The sequence below is a fragment of the Cavia porcellus genome, unplaced genomic scaffold (assembly GCF_034190915.1).
Source record: "Cavia porcellus strain 051 isolate PalLab524CR breed Dunkin Hartley unplaced genomic scaffold, mCavPor4.1 scaffold_33, whole genome shotgun sequence".
Lineage (NCBI taxonomy): Eukaryota > Metazoa > Chordata > Mammalia > Rodentia > Caviidae > Cavia > Cavia porcellus.
The window spans coordinates 20,004,686-20,029,312 of NW_026947516.1; the positions used below are offsets into that span (position 1 = coordinate 20,004,686).

Genomic DNA, 24,627 nt, shown 5'->3' on the forward strand with positions numbered 1-24,627 from the left:
ACCTAAAATTTCCACTCCTAGACAGATACAGGAATAGAAATTTATACATATTTTACAAAGTATGTACTAGAATATTCACCGTAACACTATTAAGGCACTATACTAAACACAAAGTACTTAAATTGATGTATAAAATAACGGCCTATTTTTATACCAGAATTTTACACAATAAAGAGAATAAATTATCTCACTACATACAATACAGATAAGTCTTAAAAACAATGGTAAGTAAAAAAAGCTAGACACAAAAGAATACAGATTTATTCTTTTTATAAAATTCAAAAACTAATATATGGTACGAGAAGTCAGGACAGTAGTTACCCTTGTTGAAGTTAAAGGGGAATAGTGGATGGAAAGGGCTTGACACATTAGGGGTGCTTCTAGGGTACTGGTACTACAATGGCACCTTGGTTCACAACCAGATGACCAGAATCATGGAAAAAATTAAGTTCGTGAACTGAAGCACCCACTGTTATCTACTTCTTCAACCAGAACCTTACTATTGAGTTGTATTTTGCGAAGCTGTATTCTATGTGTTACTTTTCCTTAGGTATTTTATATTTCAGTTAGCTGCCTTTAAAACTACTGCTAAAATATGAAAACACTGAATTTTTCAGAATTAAAATTTCCCCACAACACTGCCTTAAAAATATTTTTAGTCGCTTACTCGAAAAATGTAAGACAAATGGGATAATGGACATGGAATCATAGAAGAATCAACTTTGTAACATTTACATACAACTTTTAAACTGCAAGCTAAACTAAAAAAAACTAACATAAAAGTTCTAGTTAAAATTCATTTTCAAATGGTCATATGAAGCTTTCTGTAGATCAAACTGATCAAAGCTTAAAACACTATCATTTGATTCTTCAGTGTAGTCTCAAATAGTAATATATCCCAGCTATTTACCTAAAAATTCAAATACTCTGCTGAATTTTAAAAGAACAAATACACATAAAAATAAACAAATCTTTCTTCCAATAACAAAACACATTAGCCTAGAAGCTCAAAGAACTTTCTTACTTTAGGAAGCAGAATCACCTTTGGTTATACGGGACTGCCTTACACAAACCCTGTCATTCAGGCATCAGTTGAGGGTTTGTATGGAAGAAAGGGAACTAAGGCTCAAATGTTGAATCCAGCAGGTAACTTTTTATAGCAATAGGCTCAATATTCTTTGGTAACTTCTAAGGATTAAGGTCAGTAACTTTAAAGTTCTATTTCAACCTGATAGAATATAACTCTGAGAACTAGTCACAAAGAAGCCAAACATAATTTGTTGATTTTGATGATCAATTTTATTATGCACACAAAAAAATCAATCTATCTGACTGTCTGTCTGTCTGCCTGCCTGCCTATCAATTAACCACCTATTTTGTGATACTAGGGAATGAAGCCTGGGCCTTCACACTAAGCTGTATCTCTGGTCCTTTTTACCTTTTTTGAGATAGTCTTGCTAAATCACTACGTTACTGTAATCCTTCTGCCTCAGACTCTCAGAGTGCTATAATTATAGACATGTGCCACCATGCCAGATTATTTTCCTACTTTAAATGAATAAAAACAACTATATATTATACATTTCTAATTAGTTATCTATTGCTAAAACGTTTACTTTGAGGGCTGAAAGACCGAATTACATAATATTTCCAAGTTAAGTGCAAAATAAATCGTATAAAAATTTACATTTTGTCTTACCTGGTACATTTTTATCTCGCTCTGCAGAGCTTTCAGTATTACCTCTGTAAGAGCTGAAAGGCTGGCTACTCAAAAGGTTATTACACTGCAGTGTCCGGCACAAAGTCTCAAGAAATCTAAGTGCGAAGGATGCACTATTTACTGGAGGCAGCTGGATGGAATGAGTTTCACCATCAAAGGAGGCTATTTAAGGAAAAAGAGATGTCAGTCAATTCAAAAAGAAGTAAAAAATCTAATGCAAATAAAGATCTCCATCAATTTAGGGAACATATGAGAAATTTAATTTGTAGTTTTATAATTCATAAAAGTATAAAATTATAAAAGCTCTAAAACAGCAGCATGTACTGGTAAACTGCTCCTATTTAAAAATATTCACAAAATAAACAAAAACAACAGAAACCCCATGGATATACAACACTTATATTTCAAATATTCCATGGGCAAAAATATGGTATCAAATAGTCTAAGTATGGAAATCATCTGCTGTATCTTTTCCCTTAATGAGTTCTTGAATCACATTTTTATTTAAAGCTTCTTACAGATCAGCCTGTTTTCTATACAAATGAAAACATAACCAAGATAGTGTCTATACTGAGCTTAACAGAGCATATAAAAGGAAAAATCTACACCTTTTACCTTAATTTACAGTATTACTCTGTTATCATTTGTCTACTTTGAAAGTAAACTTTCCAAACTAGGGTTAAAAGTCTGTAAGTATGTAACTTTACAAACTAGGGCTAAAAGTCTGTAAGTATGTAACTATAATGTATATTCTATATTTGTCAAGTATTACAGCATAATTAGAATGCAGGTATTGTGAATAGTCTGTATGTCATAAAATCCTAGCATCTAATCTTAAAATAAAATTTGGAAAAGAAGCTGAACAGAAGATTAGAATAGTATACCAGTTATCACTTCTCCTCCACGATTATCTGGCTTAAGAAACCCAAAAACAGTCTTTGCATCAAAGGCACAATCCACACAGGCTTGCACAATCCGCCGGAGTATAACATTCACAGGGCCTGGGCCAAAATGATCAGGCAGTTGGTGGATTCTCCTTGGGTCCAGGTAAGGGCCAGTGTTTCCACGTTTGTTTATATAGACACAGACTTGAGTAAAAATGTGGAGATATAATGAGATTGAGTAAAAGGAAATTTGTGAAAACATTATGCAATTACCACATCAAAAAATCACTTAAAAGTAATCTAAATATAGTTAGCATCCAGTGGTCAATTCTGCTATCTATGTAGGTAAATATATGCGTGTAAGGATGTTAAATATAGAAATAATCAAAATGTTTATTCAATATTTAAGAATCTTGCCCAAAATGATTATATTAAAAACTATACAAGTTTAAAGAGCATCACAAAAACCATTCTTTGTATCTTTCCAAGTTATATAAAATGGCATAAAGATAGCTAAATAGTTTCATGTTTTAATTGTATACACAGAACAAGAATTTCCTTTCAAAACTGGTCAGTTTGATATACTCTTTTTGGACTGAATTTTCTTTTAAGTCACTAACATTGAGCCTCATTTGCATTTTCTGAACTAACCAAATAAAAGTCACATATCAGTATAATTTCTAATAATATAGAGAAATTCATTTCATTATTTTTAAGAAAAAAACATTTTCTTTATATATGCCAATTTGGTTGAAGACAAAAAATTTTGTGTAAATTTTAATACTACAATTTAGATACACATAAATGATCACATTTATCATAGGGAACTTGTACCTGTACATAATGTATCTTAGTTTGTCCTTTTTTTCCTATTTCCTTCTTTCCCTCAACCCTTCTTCCCCTTCTTAGCTACAGATGTTTCTATTTTTATCCTTCTTTCCCCATCCCACTGCCCAGTTCCCTTTTGCTTTTGAAAAATTTCTTCCTATTTCACAGGATCTATTATACATTTTAGTCCTCATTTACACACTTTCAGTTTCTCATACCACAGAGACAATATGATATTTACATATGTGGCCTCTGTTATTTCATTTAAGAATATGGTCTCAAGGTACATTAATTTACCTAGAAATGTCTCAAGTTTATTCTTATGGCTAAGTAGTACTTGTATAAAAAAGCCACATCTTCTTTATCCATTCATCAGTTGATGGGCATTCAGATTTTTTTCCATGATTTAGCTATTAAAAATTGTGCTGCTATAAACATGGGTATGCATACATCGCTGTGGTATTCAGCAAGGTACCAAGAAGTGGAATAGCTAGGTCAAATGGGGCCTCTAATCCTAGATTTTTGAGGACTCTCGACACGGACTACACTCTCAACAGTGAAGAAGGAACAATTTTCCTCCACTTCCCCACCATAATTTTGTAACTATGAAAATACAAAGGTATATCATTATCAAAACAATTGCCCTCCTAAATCATAAATTACTTAATCTATTAGTTTACAATGTAAATTTTCATGTATTAGTACACCTCTGTTTAGACTGCAACATATGACCCAATGCATTAGGTCAGGTGTTTTCACTTATGGTATCGTGCCAGTAATCAAAAGTTTTGGAGTTTGGAGCATTTCAGATTTCTGGATTACAGATGGTCAACTCGTGTTCATTTGGCTAATTATCTTCTGCTGATACATTCAAAATCAGAAACAATAAACTGAAAAATGAATTATGTTATAATCATTTTTAAATTATTTCTATTTCAAAAACATTAGGTTATAATTTCCTTTCAGTCAGGAAATAAAAGTGGAGAAAAATGTCTAGGAAGTAGTGTAAGGGAGATAATGAGGAATCTAGGGGAGCATGTAATAAGAACATGCTTTTTAAAAACAGGAGTAAGTAAATATACAGGCGATAATAGATAATAGGCGATATAAGGACTGATTTGCTTGAGTATGTGTTGGTTCAAACTTTCCACATACCAGACAACAATTTAAAGTTATCATTCTCCTTGACAGGCAAGGATTTATTGAGAAAAAGTATTTTCAAAAGGCATTAAAAAAGGGTTTGAGGTAGCCTGAAAATACATACAATACAAAAAGACAAAATCTGAAGAGATGAAGGGAAAATAACAGATTTTTCCATGGCAGAAATGTTACCAATCTTACTTAAATTGATCAAATGATATATATATATTTAAATCAACACAAATTGAACAATCAGAATTACAAAATAATATGAAAAACGCTGTAAGAGATATTTACTATTGCTGTCTCTTTTCATTTTAGGACTTTAAAGACTGAAAACATTACCAAGTAAAAGATAGGTAATTTTTTACCTCTTTGAAAAATGCTAATTTACCTGTAGACATCACAATTTTAGATGGAGCGGGATCGATATTCCTATCATGTGAAATTCTTGCCAGTGTTCTTAGAGAAGTTGTAGATGTCGAACACAACACAGGAATAGTTTTTTCCTGTTAAGAAGAAGACAAGTACACATCACTCTTTTAAAAAATTGCTTGATAAGAAAATAAAAAATTATAAGCATTGCTGGTTCATAAAAATTATCAGTAATCAGAAATGCTCAAGGTGGAAAACATTTTGTCAGTCATGGAGAACCTTTTAAAAACGAGTTCCCAAACTGTAACCCAAAATCCACATACATCATAATGTGCCAACATGTGATTAAAACTGAATACTGAGGTTTCAGTTTAGAAAAAACTTAACTTTTTTTGTCTTAGAAGAAAAATAACGTGTGTGCCATAGGTTCACCACCATTGTACTGTATGTATCATGAACTCCAAGTACTTTCTACGTTAAAATTCTTTGCCTTATCCCTTGTTCCAAATGATCACATCTTAGTCAAATTAGTTTTTTCTTTAAAAGTTTTATTTTCTTAAGTTCCCTGTAAGACAAGATTTTTCTCTCTTCATATGCTAAAGAAAAGTCTAAGAGGTCTCTTTCCACTAAGTGAAAAAATCTTAATAAGGCAGAGGGCTTCAGAACACATTTGCTTGTCTCCTGTGTGTATCTTGCATTTCTCCACTGTTCATACAATAATTCTGACAAAATCACAAAACCCTTACTAAAGGTAATACAAAATTATGCCTATAATATTAAGTAACAATAGTCTCCTGAGCACTGTTAAACGTCATTATATTTTCTTTTGTTTCCTATCATTTTTTAAAATTTTCTTGGAACTTCTTTCAAACAATACTGTTGAATATTAGAAAAGGAACTCTCATATCTAGCGAAGGTAATATCACAGTAGAGGACACTTAAAGGCAGGGGTAAAGGAATAAAAAAATAGAATAGCATTCAAAGGTGTTGGAATGTGTGTGAATGATCATTTAGATTTATAGTATTCTAGTAAATCATGTTATTTTTACATATTGAATTACAATTATTATCATTCATCTTACTATTTTAAAATCTGAATGCCTTGACTTTAGATTAAGTAAGGCAATATGTTTACATCAACATTGCATACTGAATGAAGGTCCACTTATTTAGAAATTGTGCTTCTATACCTCTAAAGATCCTTAAGGGTATTAAGAAATGAGAGTTTGCAAAGCAAAGACACAACTCCAAATAATTTTTACTCAGTTCAAAGACTTTGTGTACATCTAAACTGTGAAAATGGCCTGTAATGAGACATGAATAAGGTAAATGTATGAGAGTCTTCATTTTTTTCATGGTGAAATAATGAAGCTAAAGAAGATGACACTGAGCCAAAATATTGCTTTTGAAAAAAACTATAGTTTATTACCAACACATGATTACAGTACCCCTCCTTATCACCAAATAAACAATGTTTTCTTTAAAAATTCTATATTTATCAAATTAGCATTGGAAAAGAAAAAGTCAAAAGGAATTATTCAGAACTATCTTATATCTTGTGCCTTTACACAAACCAAAAGACGGTCCAGCAGCTGGGAAATATACATTAATTTAATTTAAAAATGTATTAAAAATATCTCACTTTAAATTTTACTAAATTTTATTTTTAAAGTTAAAATTAATCTACTATAATTCACATTAGAATAATCTGCTTGACTTTTCAATGATTATAATTATATACTTAATATATAGATTTATCAAATAATTTTATAAATTTTGAACGATTATGTATAAATACCACTAAATAGAAATATTTTAAAATCAGGATGGTACTGTTACTTTGTTCCATCAGTAACATCAGTTAAAACAAAACTACTGGTATAGACACTGATATTACAAGGCTGAAGTCAAGAATACATAAGTTTTGTCAAAAACATCTAGTGAAATTTTTAGAGCTTTCAATGATACAAACAGCCCACTGTGGCACACATGACACAAGTTCGCCATCACTGGAAGGTAAGACTGCTAAAATTTAATCCAATCAACCTCAACAGTGGTGAGATTCTGTCCTTTTAGAATGTATTTCTCGTACATAGCACATATTTGAGTCTTTGAAAAATACATTTCACAAACTTTTAGTTAGAATTTAGTCTACTAATATGTAAAGCAATCATTATATTTGAATCTGGGCCTACCACTTCATTGTTTTGTATTTGTCTTCTCTGTGTTTTGTTCTTTTATTTCTCCTTTTTAGTCTTTTTTTTTCCTCTGAATACTCGGAACTTCATTGTAATTTTCTTGTTGACTTGCTCTTTTATTTCCCTTGGTACAAGGTACTAGGGATTGAATGCAGAGCTTCACAGTGAATTATACTCTCAGTCTTCTTTAAAACTGAGACCAAGTATTGTTAAGTTGCCTGGACTGGAATCACACTTGTGATCTTTCTGCCTCAGCCTCTTAGAGTTCTGGGATTACAGGAATGTGGCAGCACATGGGACTGCCTGCTAGTTTTTTAGCTATATAGTACTTTTTCTGCATTTCTTTAACAGATTACAGTATACATTTTAAACTTTCTATAGTACACATAAGGCTAATACTGCACCACGTCACATAAAGTGCTGAAACCTTGCAATGATATACATCCACATTCCAAACCTGAGATCATCATACTGCAATTGTTTTATGTACTGTATCTATGCATAATGTAAACTTGAGGCCTATAATTACTAATAGTCATATAAATATAAAAAATATGAGGAAAAAAGCAAAAAACATTTGCATTCACTCAGATTATCATTTTCAAACCTATGCATTCCTTTTTGAGGATGGGTATTTTCTATCTAGTCTCATTTTTTTGCAGCCTGAACTTCTTTTTAGCATTTCTTCTAGTGTTGTTTGCCAGTGATAGATATTTTAATATGGTTTTGTTTGAAAACTATCTTTAGTTTAACTTTAATTTTTTAAAATGCAATTTATTTGTATTTTCATGTACTTTCATTTGAAAGTATCAAGGAAGATTTCTTTCATAATAATAAATAAAAATATGCAGTAATAGATTGAGTAAAACTAAATGAACATACCAATTATACAAAGAAAACTAAGATTTGAAGAAGACTTTTTTTTAAGATTTACTCTTTATCTCCGACTTTCAACAGTTTGACTCTGATATGCCTTGGCTTAGACTTTAGTTTATTCTTGCTTGTGTATTCTGTCTGTGTATATGTTTATCTTTCCTGAAACTGGGAATTTTTTGAGGGGGGTACCAGGGATTGAACTCATGACCTTGCACTTGCCAGGCAGGTGCTAATGGCTGCTTAGCTAAATCCCTGGCCCTGAAACTGGGAAATTTTGAGATTATTATTCCTTCAACACTTTTTCTGCCCAGTCTCGTGTTCTTTTTGGACTCCAACTGCCTATGCGTTAGACCTCTGACAAACCTAAATCTTAAAATCTTACAAGGTCCCTGGAGTTTTGTTTTTCTTTAATTTTTTAAGTTTTATCACAATTCTTCACATTGCTCTTCTTCACTTGCTATTTTGTCATCTCCAATCAATTCCTATTAATTCTATACACTGATTTTCAATAGCTGAATTTTCATTTGGGTCATTTTTCTCTTTTCTGCTTCTCTGCTATGATAGCCTATTTTTTTTAAATCCCTGTGTGTTCTTTTAACTTCATCAAGGACAATTTTAGTAGTCATTTCGAAATTTTTGTTTGCTAGTTCCAACATCAAGGTCAAATATGTTCATTTTACTATGGGCACTTTGGATTGTATCCTACACATTATAAATGCTAATTTACGCAGATTCTGGATTCTATCTTTCTCTCATGGGTGTTACTTCTTATATTTTAGCTGAAAATTATCTTGATTGGAGAAACTTTAAACTTTGATCTTGGGCTTAACTCTAGATTCAGTGCAAAACTTTTGCTTCGGCTAAGTTGTCTATTATTCACATGTTTGGATCAATGGTTTGTCAGAAGTGTTGGTAGATAGTGTGGGGGTATTCTCTTTGATTATTTCTCTTCTATGATCTCTCGAGTGTCTTCAGGAGCCACAGTTTTCCTGGATTTTGTTTTCAGGTTCTTCATGACAGTTAAAATGCAGCTTTCTCATCAACACCACTTCACATGTATAACATGTGCACATTACACAAAGAAAATCTAATCTAATGCTAAAAACAAAAATCTAAACTGACTTTGTATAAAACCCCTTCTTTCAGGGTATACTTTGCCTGTCATCAAATCTATCTGCTTCCATTTATTCTCCAGTGTGTCTATGTTTTCTTTAGGTACATTAGGTAGAATGTAACAGCATCACAGTGACAAGACAGTAAACTAGGATTTATATCTAAATGGCCCCCAAAGCCTCACCTGCTCATGGGGGAGGTTAGGTAGACGATGACTGGACAATGTGTGTGTGGGGGTGATACTGATGAACAGATTACTCTACTGATGAGTTTATAGCTAAATATGATTTGGGAGATGAAGCCCTGCTGGAGGAAGTGGGTCTCTGTAGGCATGGTCTGCAAAAGTCCAGTTCCTTCCCTCCTCTGTCTCTCTCTGCTTCCACTGCTATGTGATGAGCTGATTCTCCTCTGCCATGTCCCTCTACAATGTTATGTTGCCTTGGAGTCAACCAACTCTGTGTTGAAATCTTTATTCCTCCTTTAACTTGTGAATGGTGGATATTGTTTCTAAGCAAGTAGAAAGAAAGACAGATTTTGGTACCAGGGTGGAGTAGTTTCTGTGATGCCACCTGACTATATGGTTCAGAAGCCTTTAGAACTGGCTTGCAGGAGGAGGTTACAAAATTTTGGAGATGGTAGCTGGAGAAGCAGGTCCAGAATGCTAGGAGCTGAGTTGGGAGACTCTGATCAGGGCTCAAAAAACCATATTCTTCATGGTAATTCAGTTTCAAAAGACCAGGCTCAAGAGGTTTCAGCTGGGAAGAAGTACTCCACTGGCAGATGGATTCCAGACTATTTGTTATGTTCTGACAGAATATGTGTCTGAATTCTACTCAAGTTCAGTAAATTTGTAGAAGTCTGAGATTAAGGGTAATGGACTATAAACCTGGTGGAGGAATTTCAAGGGAGCCTAACTTTCAGGCTGTGGCTGTGGTTGGAGTTTTTTTTTATCCAACTTGACATTGCAAATTAAGAGCAAACAGCCCAGCAGAATGATTTTAAAACTTTTGAGTCCAGCCAGAAAGGAAAAGTTGGGGCCTGCAAAAATTTTGCAGAGGATAGCTTGATTGCTGAAAATATTAGCATTAAAAAGTCAAAAGCTCGCTTTTTTTAAACTTTGGTGCTTGTGAATGGGATGAATCATTTAAAAGGTCATACAGTACAGAAGGAAGGAACAGAGGGCTAAGGATAGGGCTCAGCAGCAGAGCACCTGCCTGGCAAATGCAAGGTCCTTAGTTTGATTTCCAGTACAAAAAAAAGGAATAGAAATAAGTGAAAAAATTTCCCCTCTTCATATTGATGAAAGATGCTACAGAGATCATTTAGAAAGTATTAAACATCTTATAAAAGAATTCATTGTACATGTGGGCTTAATTATAATAGAGCAGGTAGTGTGTGAACAGTCAGAAGAGATCATGGCCTTCCATTTGAAATAAACATATAGGCAGGTTGGCCATAAAATAAAACTTCTGAAGTAAATGTGAAACAAGACAAACTCTCACAGAATGCAGAGGAAAAGGCCAAAGAAATTAAGAAAAGAGGGAGAAAAAAATGATGTAGAGAGGTTGTTCAGGAGGTACAATCTACATGTATTTGGAATACATGAAACAAGAGGAGAAAGCAAATGAAGCTGAAACAACAATTAAGGAACTAACTGCCGAAAACTTTCCAGAGTTGAATAAAGTAGGCCTGCAAATGAAGAAGGCTAAAAAGGTACCTTTAAAATTTCATATGAAAGAAATACTTAAACATATCCTTATGCCTTTTTAAAGTTTCAAAATTTAAAAGATTTGCAAGTATTTCAACAGAGCAGGTTACCTACAAAGTGGCAAAAGTCAGACTAAATTCAAGATTTTTCTCTTGGAAGTCTAAATGCTGGAAAACAAGGAAACAACATCTATAGAGTTTTAATGGAAAAGTAATTTTGAATCAAGAACTATATATCCTGCCAAGTTAATATTTGCACATGGAAGCAACTGGAAGACTTTCTTAGATATGTCAACAGGTTAGGAAAGTATACTGGCCAAAAACCTCTGAAAATTTTGCTGAATGTTTTAACTGCAGCAAACATAAAAAACAAAAAGAATCAGCAGATAATTGTATGAAAGATCTGATGGTTAAAACTAGTTAAGAAACATGGTATCTAAAATTGTTACATATAGAACAAAAAACCCAAATGCAAAACAGATTTTCAAGCTATATCTAAAATTTTCAGTTTATATAGTTTTAAACTGTAAAAGTACATGTTAAATACTCAACATAAAGAGCAAATAAATACTGTTTTATTTTTGCCATATAATAAAACAGTGCATGTTGTTAAGCCAAATGCATGTTAGATGAAAGTGTTTGGTCACTGTGGAGAGGATAAATACAGAAAACATATTCAAAATATTAACCTGACAAAATTTGAAAATGGTACTTTATTTGCTTTTTAAAAAAGCTAACAAGTTTATAATGTTAATAATAATAATATAAAGAGAAAAATTCCAAAGCACTGGTTGGAGAGGTGTGGATATGTCTGAAATACTAAATTAAGAAAACCAGTAATTACTACATCAGATAGTGGTCCATGTAAGTCAATTTATCATTGAGTTGTAGACAAAAATAGATGAACACATTTCGTTTCTGAAACTGAAAAAGCCAAGTAAAAAGCCAAGACACAGTAGCAAAAGAAAAGTATCACAGAAACATTAAAATACGCAGAAAAATATACTGATAGAGGTAGAATTATAAGCAGTAAAATTCCCAATTAATAAGATCTACATTGAGCAAAAAACACAACTCTGACCCAAGATGTTCATAATTGTAAAAAACGGACGTTGAAAGTGTTTAAAGGTAGTAGGAATGCTTTATATTTAGGAATGGAGAGTAACACTTTTTTTAGGAAGAAATAAGGATATTATAAGAAATGTCCCTTTTTTAATTAAAAAAAATTGGTATTGGGAATCAAACTCAGGACCTTGCACTTGCCAGGCAGGTGCTTATGTCACTGAACTATATCTCCAGCCCCAAGAAATTTCACTTTTGGGGGCTGGGGATTTAGCTCAGCGGCATAAGCGCCTGCCTTGCAAGCAGGCAGTCGTGAGTTCGATCCCTGGTACCAATAAAAAACGAAAAAGACAAAAAAAAAAAGAAATTTCACTTTTAAGAATTCGTATGTAAGCTTTTTGTTCAATATCTTCATGTGGGTGGAGGTTTACTGTTGTAAACTGCTAATGATAACACTAGATACATTACTTTAAAACACACTTCAAGTTAGTGATTTTATGTACTTAAAATTCATTGAGCAACTCTTCAATTACAGAGAAAACAAGTAGAAAAAAAAAGATACCGGTAGTTTGGAACAGGACAAAAGAAAAGATAGCCTGAGGGGATCACAAGAACCAGCAGGATTCCACTCTTTTCAGGTTCAAAATTGCAAAGGTTAAAGACACTGCTTTGTGAAAACAGCCCCAGGGCAACATGCTCTATAAAGGCAGCAGCCTAGGGAATGGGAATTGATTTCTCAGAGTTCACTTCATTGTGTTCAGCCATCCAGGCAATAAGGTTTCTGCAACCACTAGGCAAGATACAAATGGGCTCAGCTACTATTCCAGCTGGTAGCAGGCATCATCCGCATAGTGCCAATTTTAGGCACATGCAGAATGCTAAAGTTAAGGATCAGGGAGGCTTCCAATCAGATTTCAGAAAAAGGCCTGAGAGACTAGGAAGTGGCTCCTGAAAAGATAGTTTATGAAGCTGTGAGAGTGAAGTTAAGGCACTGGAGATCCCAGGATATTGGAAAGTCAGTAATAACAAACATCTGTGGAAGGCCCAAAGGAGTGAGCAAAAGTCAGCCCAAGAGAGGCTAATAAGGGCTACAAGGATCATCAGTGCTATAGGGGTGGTGGCGACCCCAGTCCTTTAGAGTTCATACATCTAGAGTTCATACATACTATCTAGGGGATATAGTATAGCAACAGAGTGCTTGTCTAGCATGTGTGAGGCATTCAATCCTCAATACAGAATAATAGTTTTAAAAATAATATAAATTTTTAATTAACTAGCAAGGATTGCCCCATGTGCTGGACATGGAACTACAGGATTTAATGATTGCCCTGCTGGGTTTCTGTCTTGCTTTGGTCTCATTTCTTTTTATTGCCCTATTTCTACTTTTGGAATGGAAACATTTACCCTGTTTCTTTGTATGCTGTCAAAATTTAACTTTCTGTTCATTGTTACAGGGGCTCCCAGGTAACAGTTTGTTTTAAACCTCAGAAGAGATTTGAGACTTGGACTTTTCAGCAATGCTCAAACTATCAGACATTGGCAATACTTAAAGATGGTAGAAAACCATTTTGCATAAAGAGAAGGGCATGAGTCTTTGTAGGGCATCTAGACATAAACCATAACACTGAAACATTACTAAACTCATCACACTGATTCCCTAACCATCGGTTTATTGAAGTATAGTTTATGTACAGTAAAATGCATTTCATATAGATTTTTAAAGTTCACTGAATTTTAGCCAGATGCAGTGACACATGTCTTATAATTATAGCTCCTGGGGAAGCTGAAGCAGGAAGACTATAAATTGAAGGCCAGTGTGGGTAACTCAGTGATATCAATTTTCAAAGTAAAAAAGGGCAGGGGATATAGTATAGCAACAGAGTGCTTGTCTAGCATGTGTGAGGCATTCAATCCTCAATACAGAATAATAATTCTTTTAAAAAGAATATAAATTTTTAATTAACTAGCAAGGAAATAAATGCACCCATAGAGAGCATCCACAGTAGTTTCTAAGATTATAAAAAATTTCAAATTACCTAAAAAAAGAAATCTCAATTTCTCAAAAGCTCTGTGGGACCATAAAGAATTCTATATAATCTTAATACATTCCTAAAGTGCCCGATCGTGTTGCTGGTAAATTCCTAACTGTATGTCATAAAGAAGGCACTATACACACCTATATACAAATTAGTAGGAGATAAAACTAACCTTTTTTCCTGAGTTTTGATTTTTTTTCTTTGGTGTGACAGTTTTATAAGAACCGCCCTTCTTAGGGGCTGGAGGAGGTCCAGGTGGTTTAATTCGAGATGATTTCCTGAGTTGTGCTGGCAGTATTACAGCAGTTTCCTGTGGAGACTGCATTGAATGCTGGGTTGCGTCAGAAGGGGAAGATTCTATTTTTTCTGTATTCTTTGCAATAGGAACTGAGGAAAACACAACAAAAAATTAAAGCAAAACATAATTAAGGCATTAGCTTCTTATGATGACGCAAGAGAAGTTTAAGTTAATCTTTAAAACTCCTCAAAGGTTATTCCTTGAAAATCACTTAAAATAAAAGCACTATTTAAAATGAAGTTTTAGGTAATTTAAGATTTAATATTATCCGGAAATAGTCTCATTCTTATTCTCTAGGGGAAAAAAAGGCTTTTACAAGAGTAATCAGAAACTTTGACATAGCAAGGGGAAAGTTTCTGGCAATTTACTTTTGGCTACTTTAGGTATTTTTTTTTTCCTTAGCACCATAAGTCTTTCCTTCATAAATCATTACCAAAGTATAAGAATCACCTTATACATTAATATACAAAAATAGCAAAGCAACTACCTAGGGCTCTTTATTTACCTTTCAGAAGTCGGTTAATTCTTTTTTCTTTTCTTTTTCCTTTTTCTTTTTTGCAGTTTTATATAGGAATAATTTAAAAATAAAATTATACATATTTAAGGCTAGAACACATTATATTCTTACATGTATGTAAAATAATAAACTTTCATATATTACAATACAGGTTCTATATTAATGCTGTCATAGAAAGCGATTATCATGCCTAAGTGATATAAGGGTACTAGTTTCCTGGTAGCCCAATTTAGACAATTTTAATATTTTGAGTGAAAATTACCTGCCAGGATACTTTTATCTATATATCAAAAAAAGGAATATTTCTAGTATTAAATTCTTAATAACTCATTATTACAAAGAATAAATTTTACATAGGAACAAGTACTAGAGCTAAATAAAAGAAGTTTTACAGGAAGAGCCATATAAGTGAAATGTTTATACACTTGTGCAAAAATCAATTTGAGGATTTCGTTTGACCACTTTAAACAATCTACTTGTTTTGCTCCTCTTATCCTCAGTCTATAGGTGTAAATCTAACCTGATACAGAATATCTTATTTTTTCTGTAGCCTTTGAATCTTCTACTTATTAGGGGTTAGGGCAAATATTGGACCACTTAACTGCCACTATCACCATTCCCTCCTCCCATCTTTAAAAGCAGTTCAACTATACTTACATCAACTTTTTCTTACTTTACATTCCAAGTCACTTCTACCTTTTCCAAAAATTCTAATAACCTATCTTAAATCATTTCTTCTTACTATCTTCCTATCATTACCGTCATGATTTATCATTATACTACTGATGCCCCATGATCCTGATCTTACCATTAAAGATTTGAGCCACTTCTTGAAATCATTATGCTTGGCAATTTCTGGAACTCTTATCTCCAAGAAAATATACTGCTTTACCATTTTTACTGGTTATCTTTGTTTAAAATCAACTGACCATGTCTTATATCCTCATTGAGGTATCTAGTCTCAAGCTCCCACCATTTTCATCTTGCCCATTCATTTTCTTCTGGCTTTACTTTACTTCTTATTCAATCTCGACTCAATTGCATACCTCCACCAACACCTCTAATTAATATACTTGCATTTATCATCTTGTGATCTAGGATCATATCTGGTTTATCAACTCATTTGTTTTCCTTGGTTCCAAGCTAGAGAATAAGGTTAGCAATTTTTATCTGTAAAGAACCAGATTGTAATTCTTTTAGGCCTTGAAATATTTATAAGGCCACATATGGTTTCTGTCACACATTCTTAATTGTTTTTATTTTTTAAACAACCAGTTAGGAATATAAAAATCATTCTTAGCTCATATGATAAAAGAGCTGGATATGGCCCTCAGTTTTAAGTTTGCCAACTCTGCTATTTTAGAATATTACCACGCCACTGATCACTCTAAAAGCCTGTAACATTTTGTAACTGCTAACTTTGACTGATGTGACTCATTGAGACTCACTGACTACCAAGTCTGCTTCCACGGCAGAATGTTTTTCGCTGTTTAAATTTTTCTCTCTCCTTCCTCTTGATTCAGCAAATGACTTAACTTTCAACTTTTATGTAAATCTTAAAGGTTATGTTCTAGAAATGTATAATTAAACCATCCCATTTCTCAATCTCAACAAGTATTTCTGTTTTCATTTGTATTTGTCTTTTTCTTTTGCATCATTTTTTTTCTCTCTACTTGTATTAGTCTAAACCTCTTTTACTTACACCTTAACATTTATTTTCTTGGATTCCTTTGGAACATTATGGCTTAATTATTCACTTTCCTCATTGTATTTAATCACTTGGTTCCCAACTCCATAATATCTCTTTCAGACTTTCACATATCCCTTATTTTAAAGTTAACTCCCTGATTCTAGTATACTTCGAAGCCTCTGAATGTTTCTTCCTTCCTCTCACTATTAAAATAGCAATAATCACCTAAACTTAGTATTTCAATTTTCTTGCTGCTCTATTTTCTCTGTATTCTTCCCTAAAGATGAAGCTTTTCTTATCCCAAATCAATTAAAAAATTCATTTGGAGGTTACTTGTTATCATTTCCTAATTTCTAAATACAAATATATGCTCACTCTCATGGCAATATATTGAACATGATAGTTCTAGTCCTAAACTGTGAATCCATGTTATGAATTAAGAGTAACATGTTGGGTTCTAGGCCTACATTCAAAATCCTGCACCAGGTTGGTTTATAACGGAACTCAGAAGTATGAGGTCCTTAAGAAAGATTTACTGATGACCAAGGAACAGTGTCACATGCCTGTAACACCAGCTACTTAGGATGCTGAACAGGAGCATCACAAGTGGCAGACCATTCTGGGAAATTTAGTAAGACTTGCCTCAAAAAGAAAAAAGTAAAGTGGTTGAGCACTCCTGGGTTTGATTTTCAGTACTACAAAAAAAAAATAATGGAGAATGAAAAAAAGTATTTTTCAGCTGGGAATGGTTATGCGACCCTGTAACTCCAGCTACTTAGGAGGCTGAGTCAAGAATAATGGCCAGTTTGAGGCAATTCTGGTAATTAGTGAGATCCTATCTCAAAAATAAAATTCAAAAAGGATTGAGGATGTAGCTAAGTGACAAAGCTCTTGCCAAACATGTCTAAGATCCTGGATTCAATTCTCAGTACTGAAAAGAAAAAAAAAAAAAAAAAAAACTATTTCAAACTGAAAGTCTGTGCTGTATCACCAAGGCTGGTATATTCTATCTACAATAATTAAGTTGTAGCAAATAGTAACTTAGTGTAACACAGCAAATAAAATCATTTACTTACTAATCTAAGAATTTTGGCATTTTAAGTATCAGACCTATAGCTTCCGGGAGAACATGGCAGACAGATAACAGCAGCTACGGAGGCTCTCTGAAAGACTCGGCTCAGAAGTCAGGAATGGTGCAGAGTAAGGAGACATAAGCAGGTGGAGATATGCTCCGCTGACCCAGGAACGAACTGGGCTAAGAGAAACCAACTTGGAATGCAGTCCTGGTGCTAGAACAGGAACAGAAAAGCCTCAGTGTGGAGGCTGGAGCCCGCGCCACTGAAAGCCGTGATTTGGGTTTCCCACCGTGCAGCGGCTGCATCTACATCGGCTCAGCAGGGAGAGAGACACACGGAAGCTCTGAGAATGGGAATCTGCGAACGGAGTCGAAAACAGGACGGGCAGAGAGGCGTGCACTGACTTGTGGTGAGGTGAGTGAGAGAAACTGACACTCTACCACAGTTTGACTCCAGCGGAGGACATTCTGGGACTAGGCAGACTTGCAGGAGCAGGGCGCGGTGGCGACTTCAGCCACATATCCCCCTCTCAGGCGGGATTGGTGAGAAGTGCCTAGCCTACTTGACACTGCTGGTGGACCCAGTAGGCTAGCCCAACCCAGATCCCAGAGCCTGAGGGTGGCCTAGAGGGGCGGGCCCCGGGTAGGCTGCTTGGTCTGGAACTTCCTGGTGTGCTGCGGTGGGCGGGAACAGCTAACCTGCACAATTCGATCAGGCTGTGGCTGACAGGGAGGGAAGCTAGGCCTCCTACATAAGCTTGCATATATAAGGAACAAAGAATATGGGAAGAGGCAGCAAAAAGAAAGGCTCCTCGGCCCCCAATCCTGAGAAACAGGTAAAAGCGGACACCGCACCAATAGACATAAAGCGCCATCTAGAGAGCCTCATAGATCAGTTCAGGAATGAAGTTACCAATGACCTGAAGCTAGATGTAAGCAGAATAGTTAGAGAAATGCTAAGCACCACCCAAGAAAAAACAGATGGTGGAATGGAAGAACAGAAAAAGAAGGGAGAATTGTTTGATGGAGAAAATAGAGAAAGCATAGAATACGTGAAGCAGGTTCAAAGGGACTACCAGGAAACTAAAAAGTCTATCGAAAACTGGCATAACAAGCTTGAAAGAAACTAAGGACAGACTATCTGAACTGGAGGGCAGATTTGTAATATGGGAGAATGAAATGAAAAACTTCTTAAAAGTAACAAAGAAACAAACAGCAATAATACAAAGACAAGAAGATGATAAGAGGAGCCATAACTTAAGAATTAAGAACATAAAAAGAAGAAGTAGGGACACAAACAAATGAACTACAAAAGCTACTCACAGAAATAATCCAGGAGAATTTTCCTAATTTAGCAAAAGGTAAAGCTACTCAGATGTATGAGGCATACAGGACCCCAGTCACCTACAACCCAAACACAGCAACACCCAAGCATATAATAATAAAAATTCCAGAAATTCAATACAAGAACAGAATATTAAAAGCTGTCAGAGACAGGAAACAGACCACTTACAAGGGAACACCCATCAGAATTACAGCAGATTTCTCTGCACAAACCATCAAATCACGAAGAGCGTGGGGGGAAATAATTCAAGCTTTGAAAGATAATAATCTCCAGCCAAGATTGAGCTATCCTGCACAACTGCACCTGGAAATTGATGGAAAAACAAGGTGCTTCCAGGATAAAGAGGAACTGGGGGAATTTGCAACCACCAATTCAACTCTACAGAGAGTATTGCAGGATATTCTAAAAAAAGAAAAATACAAAGAATCCAGAAATAGTGGCGGGGAGGCCACAACGAATGGAGCAGAGAACAAAATGAAGACGACAAACTGACAGCTAATGACAGAAAAAGAGCTCAACAGAAATGAGGCAGAGAAGATTGGATGATAGGAACAGCTATTTTGGAGAAAATGACGTCTTAATAGGTAATACTGATTTAGTATCATCTTGTTTTGAAGTCTCATTAAGCTTTTGTTCTTCTGTGTCCATTGGTCTAAACAGGTTGTATCTTATTGGATTTTATTATGTACGATAGTATAAGCAAAAACTTTTAAAGACAAGGAGATTATACAGAAACTATTGTTCATTTTCTGTTAGTTGCTTCTAAATACCCTGTAATGCTGTCATTCTCTTAAATGGTTTTACATTGTTTTGATATATTTAATGCTACAGTATATGAAGTTGTACTCAAGGATTTCAAGGAAAGAGACAATATGGTAACTACTTTTATGTCAGGATTATCTTGTGGTGAAACACTATTCTGCTTAAATGGTTATGTTTTGATCTGCGCTGTTTTGCTGTTATGCCCTCTTTTATCTCAATCTCCACTCCATTATTTACTTTATTTTTATCCTTTTAATTAAGGGAAAAATAAATAAAAATAGCAGGATATATTATAGTAACCCACTTTGACTTTCCATTATCTTGATTTAAAGCCCTGTATTACTCTCACCATCTTGCTTTTGACTGATGTCCCCCTATTCTGTTTTGCTGGATAGTACCAGGTTCGAAAGTTTAGGAAACAGCTGTGAAGATAGTGAGATTCATTATGATGTCCATTCTTGATGACTTTTATCTACTTCTGAAGACCTACAATGTCTCCAATGTTTTGGTTTTGTCGGTTTTGTTCTTTACTGTTTTGTCCAATTTTATTATAACTGATGATATAGGCAATTCTATTAAAATTGTGGGAGGCATTATGGTATCCATTGTTGATCACCTTGTATTATGTTTTTACATTATCTATTATGTCAATCCTTTTGATTTGACCGACTCTGTTCTGTTATGTCACATTTGGTTTTACTCTCTTCCAAAAAAGTAATAAGAACCGTGGGAGCAGTAAAACCCAAAATGTGTAATAGTCACTGTACAAAAGAGAAGAAAAGAAAGTGCTCTAAATGATATAACTGCATGTATATTTAAGTGTATAAGATAGAAAATGATATCACTGAGTTTTATTGGCTCATTGAACAGAACTGTTTGCAGTATCATTGTTGGAATGTCCACTTTACAAGCTTTAATTTTGTGACTTGAACAATTATTTATAAGATGACAATATGTAATCCATTAACTAGTGATTTCCTACTGTTTATTTTTTTCCTGTAAATCTGTATAACTTGTACCCTTTTTCTGCTTTTTTTCCTCCTTAAATAAAATTTTAAAAAAAGTATCAGACCTATAGCTTCAAATACTTCCTTAAAATTAAAACTATTACAATAAAAACACATTGATGAATATGCAAAGTCAAAAAATATTTTATACACAAATTTTATCTCTGAAATGTTACACTGCAGACAGTTAACTTGTCAAAACTGATGACTCAATTTTGTTTATGGCCACATACTCAACCCATCCAGAATACTTTCTAAACTATGTATCTACACCATGCAGAAACTGTATTTAGTATTAAACTACATCAAAGAGTGCTTGCTTCGGCAGCACATACACTAAAATTGGAACAAGGCCCCTGTGCAATGATGACACCCAAATTCGTAAAGCGTTACACATTTTTATGCTATACCACAAACATCTAGAAAAAGAAGAGCAAGTCAAGCCCAAAGCCAAAAGAAGGGAGGAAATTACACAGATGAGAGTAAAAATTAATGAATAGAGACTAAGAAAACAATACAAAGAATCAATGAATCAAAGAGTTGGTTCTTTGAAAGAATAAGTATAACTGATGACTCTAGCCAACCTTATTTTAAAAAAAGAAAAGAAAACCTCAAATTCAAGCAATAAAGAATGAAAAGGGTGAAATCACTACAGACTCTGTAGAAACACAGAAGATCATCGGCACCTATTTCAAAAACCTCTACTTATAGGTTTGAAAACACAGAAGAAATGGACAGATTCCTAGGAACATATGAAGTACCAAAGATGGGTCAAGAAGATGTAAAACTACTGAATAACCTATTTACCACCAAAGGAGAGCCCAGGCCCAGACAGATTTACGGTGGGATTCTATAAGAAATTCAAAGAAGACTTAATGCCAACACTCCTCTAATTCCTCAATGAAATTGAAAGGGAAGCAATTCTCCCTAACTCATCCCTGGAAGCAAGTATTACTCTAGTAGCAAAACCTGAGAAAGACCCAACTAAAAAAAGAGAACTACAGGCTAATCTCCCTAATAAACATAGATGGAAAAATTCGCAATAAAATATTGGCAAACAATGCAGCAAATCATCAAGAAGATTATACACCATGACCAAGTGGGATTCATCCAAGGAATGCAAGGATAGTTCAATATACATAAATCAATAAATGTAATCCACTATATCAATAAAGCCAAAAATAAGAACCACATGATCATTTCTATAGGTGCAGAGAAAGTTTTTGATAAGGTCCAACACTTATTCATGACAAGAACCTTACAGAAAATTGGAATAGATGGTTTTTAACTCAATATGATAAAAGCCATCTATAACAAACCAATAGCCAGCATATTAAATGGCTAATCACTAAAAGCCTTTACCATAAAATCAGGCACAAGACAAGGATGCCCATTATCACCACTCTTATTCATTATAGTGCTGGAAATACCAGCCAGAGCAATTAGACAAGAGACAGAAATCAAAGGAGTAAGGACATGAAAGGAAGAAGTTAAATTAGCATTATTTGCAGATGACATGATACTCTACATAGAAAATCCCCAAAACTCCATTGAGAGACTGCTAGGTATAATAAATACATTCAGTAATACAGCTGGATGCAGTGTCAACCCTCAAAACTCAACAGCATTCCTATACACTAACAACAAAATCACTGGGAGAGAAATAAGAGAAGCCATACCCTTCACAATAGCATCCAAAAAATGAAACACTTAGGAATCAATCTAACAAAAGTAAAAGAACTATTCAGGGAAATCATAATACCCTCAAAAAGGAAATCAAAGAGGACCTCAGAAAATGGAAAGACATCCCTTGTTCATGGATAGGAAGAACAAATATTGTGAAATGGCCATCCTTCCAAAATTGTTATACAGATTTAATGCAATCGCCATCAAAGTATGACTAACATATCTCATAGACCTAGAGAAATCACTCCTAAACTTCATCTGGAACCAGAAGAGACCTAAAATAGAAAAGTCAATTTTAAGCAACAAAGGTAAGGGAGAAAGCATCACAATCCCTGACTTGAAGTTATAATATAAAGCTACTGTAATATAATCAACATGGTACTACAATTAAAACAGAGCCAAAAATGAATGGAATAGAAGATACAACTAAAATACAAACACACTCAGCCACCTATCTTTGATAAAGGAGCCAAATATGTTCACTGGAAGAAAGGTAGTCTCTTTAATAAATGATGCTGAAAAAATTGGCTCTCCATATACCAAAAACTAAAACTAGACCTATGCCTATCTCCATGCACTAAAGTTTAAATGGAACAAAGATCTAAATATTAAAAGAGAAACACTAAATCTGTTGGAAGACAAAAAGTAGGTAGAAATCTTGAAGACATAGGAGTAGATAGAAAATTTATGAACAAGAATCAAACTGCACGGGAAATACTTCACAAAATCAATACCTGGGATCACGTCCTATTAAAGTTCCTGCATGTCAAACGAAATCTCCCAAACAGTGAAAAGAAAATCCACAAATTTGGAAACAATCTGAGTGAACTGCCCCTGAAAGGACTTCTGTCTAAAACATATAAAGAATTTTAAAAAATCAGACCCCCAAAATTCAAAAAACCAATCCAAAAACGGGCATCTGAGATGAATATATAGTTCTCAGATGAAGAAATACAAATGGGAAATAAATACACAAAAAAATGTTCATCATCATTACTCATTAGAGAAATGCAAATTAAAATAACACTGAGAGTCTATCTCACTCCAGGAAGAATTTCCAGGATAAAGAAAACTACCAATAACAAATGCTGGAGAGGGTGTGGGGCAAAAGGAACTCTCCTGCACTGTTGGTGGGAGTGCAGACTGGTAAAACCACTGTGAAGGTCAGTCTGGAGGGTCCTCAAAAAGCTGGGATTGAAAGTCCCATTTGACCCAGCTATTCCACTTCTGGGCATATCCCCAGAAGAACTGAAAAAAGCGTATCACAGTGATTATGCACACCCATGTTTATAGTAGCACAATTTGTAATAGCCAGATCTTGGAAACAATCTAAATGTCCATTAACTGAGGAATGAATAAAAAAGATGTGGTATTTTTATACAATGGAGTACTACTTTGCTATAAAGAATAATAACATTGAGATATTTATAAATAAATGGATGCAACCTGAGACCATACTTATAAGTGAAATAAATCAAACTCACATGTATAAATAACATATAGTTTCCCTAGTATAAAAAATGGTAAGAGTACATAAGATTTTATAGTAATCACGGTTTCCTGTTACACTGTTTTGAAGTCTTATAATGTTTACATTCATTGGTTGGTTTTATTCCATTTTGTTTGATTTTGTTATGTGTGATGGTATGAACAGCTGTTTTGAAAAAACAAGACATTACGGCAGCCATTGCTGATTTACTATCATCTTGCTTTGAAGTCCTACCTTGCTTTTGTTCTTCTATTTCCATTGGTTCTATCATGTTGTGGTTTATTGGATTTTAATATGTGTGAGAGCATAAACAAATATTTTAAGGAAAATGAGATATTACAGTAGCTATTATTCATTTCCTGTTATTTGGTTTTGAATGTCCTGTAATGCTTTCATTCTCTTGAATGGTTTTATACTATTTTGCTATGTTTGATATTATTGTGTATGAAGGTATGCTCAACTATTTCAAAGAAAAGAGACATTATGCTTTATGAAAAGAGATATCCAGTTGCCCTGTTGTGAAGTGTTATGTTGCTTATATTGTTCTGTTTTGATTTGCTTTGTTCTGTTCTCTTTTGTTTTATTCTCTTTAAAATAAAAAAAAACATCAAATAGAAAATATGTTTAAATAAGGTTAATACTATTATCAGCATTATAACTGTGTACTCACAGTGGTCGCAAAGTAAGAACTTTTCTGAAAAAGTTATGTGAAAAATAATCATGGATATGCCATTCACCTTTAATAAAATTTTTAAGTGAATACCTAACACAAAACTTCAGGAAGTAGGGAAGTAAAATGCACACATGCTTCTCAGAAGT

General features: G+C 34.1%; 1 protein-coding gene and 1 pseudogene across 2 annotated transcripts in view; one reads left to right on the forward strand and one right to left on the reverse strand.

The window, feature by feature from the left end:
• The window catches only part of Scml2 (Scm polycomb group protein like 2), a 151,182-nt gene that overhangs the window by 19,047 nt on the left and 107,508 nt on the right, over window positions 1–24,627 (reverse strand). For both annotated transcript variants that reach the window (XM_063242730.1, XM_063242732.1), the window contains exons 8-11: window positions 14,112–14,326; window positions 4,967–5,081; window positions 2,605–2,808; window positions 1,700–1,882 (exon numbers count right to left, since the gene is read on the reverse strand). In XM_063242730.1, the coding sequence (XP_063098800.1) occupies window positions 1,700–1,882; window positions 2,605–2,808; window positions 4,967–5,081; window positions 14,112–14,326 (717 nt within the window). The remainder of the gene's footprint in view (window positions 1–1,699; window positions 1,883–2,604; window positions 2,809–4,966; window positions 5,082–14,111; window positions 14,327–24,627) is intronic.
• On the forward strand, window positions 20,946–21,034 carry LOC111755811 (U6 spliceosomal RNA; annotated as a pseudogene).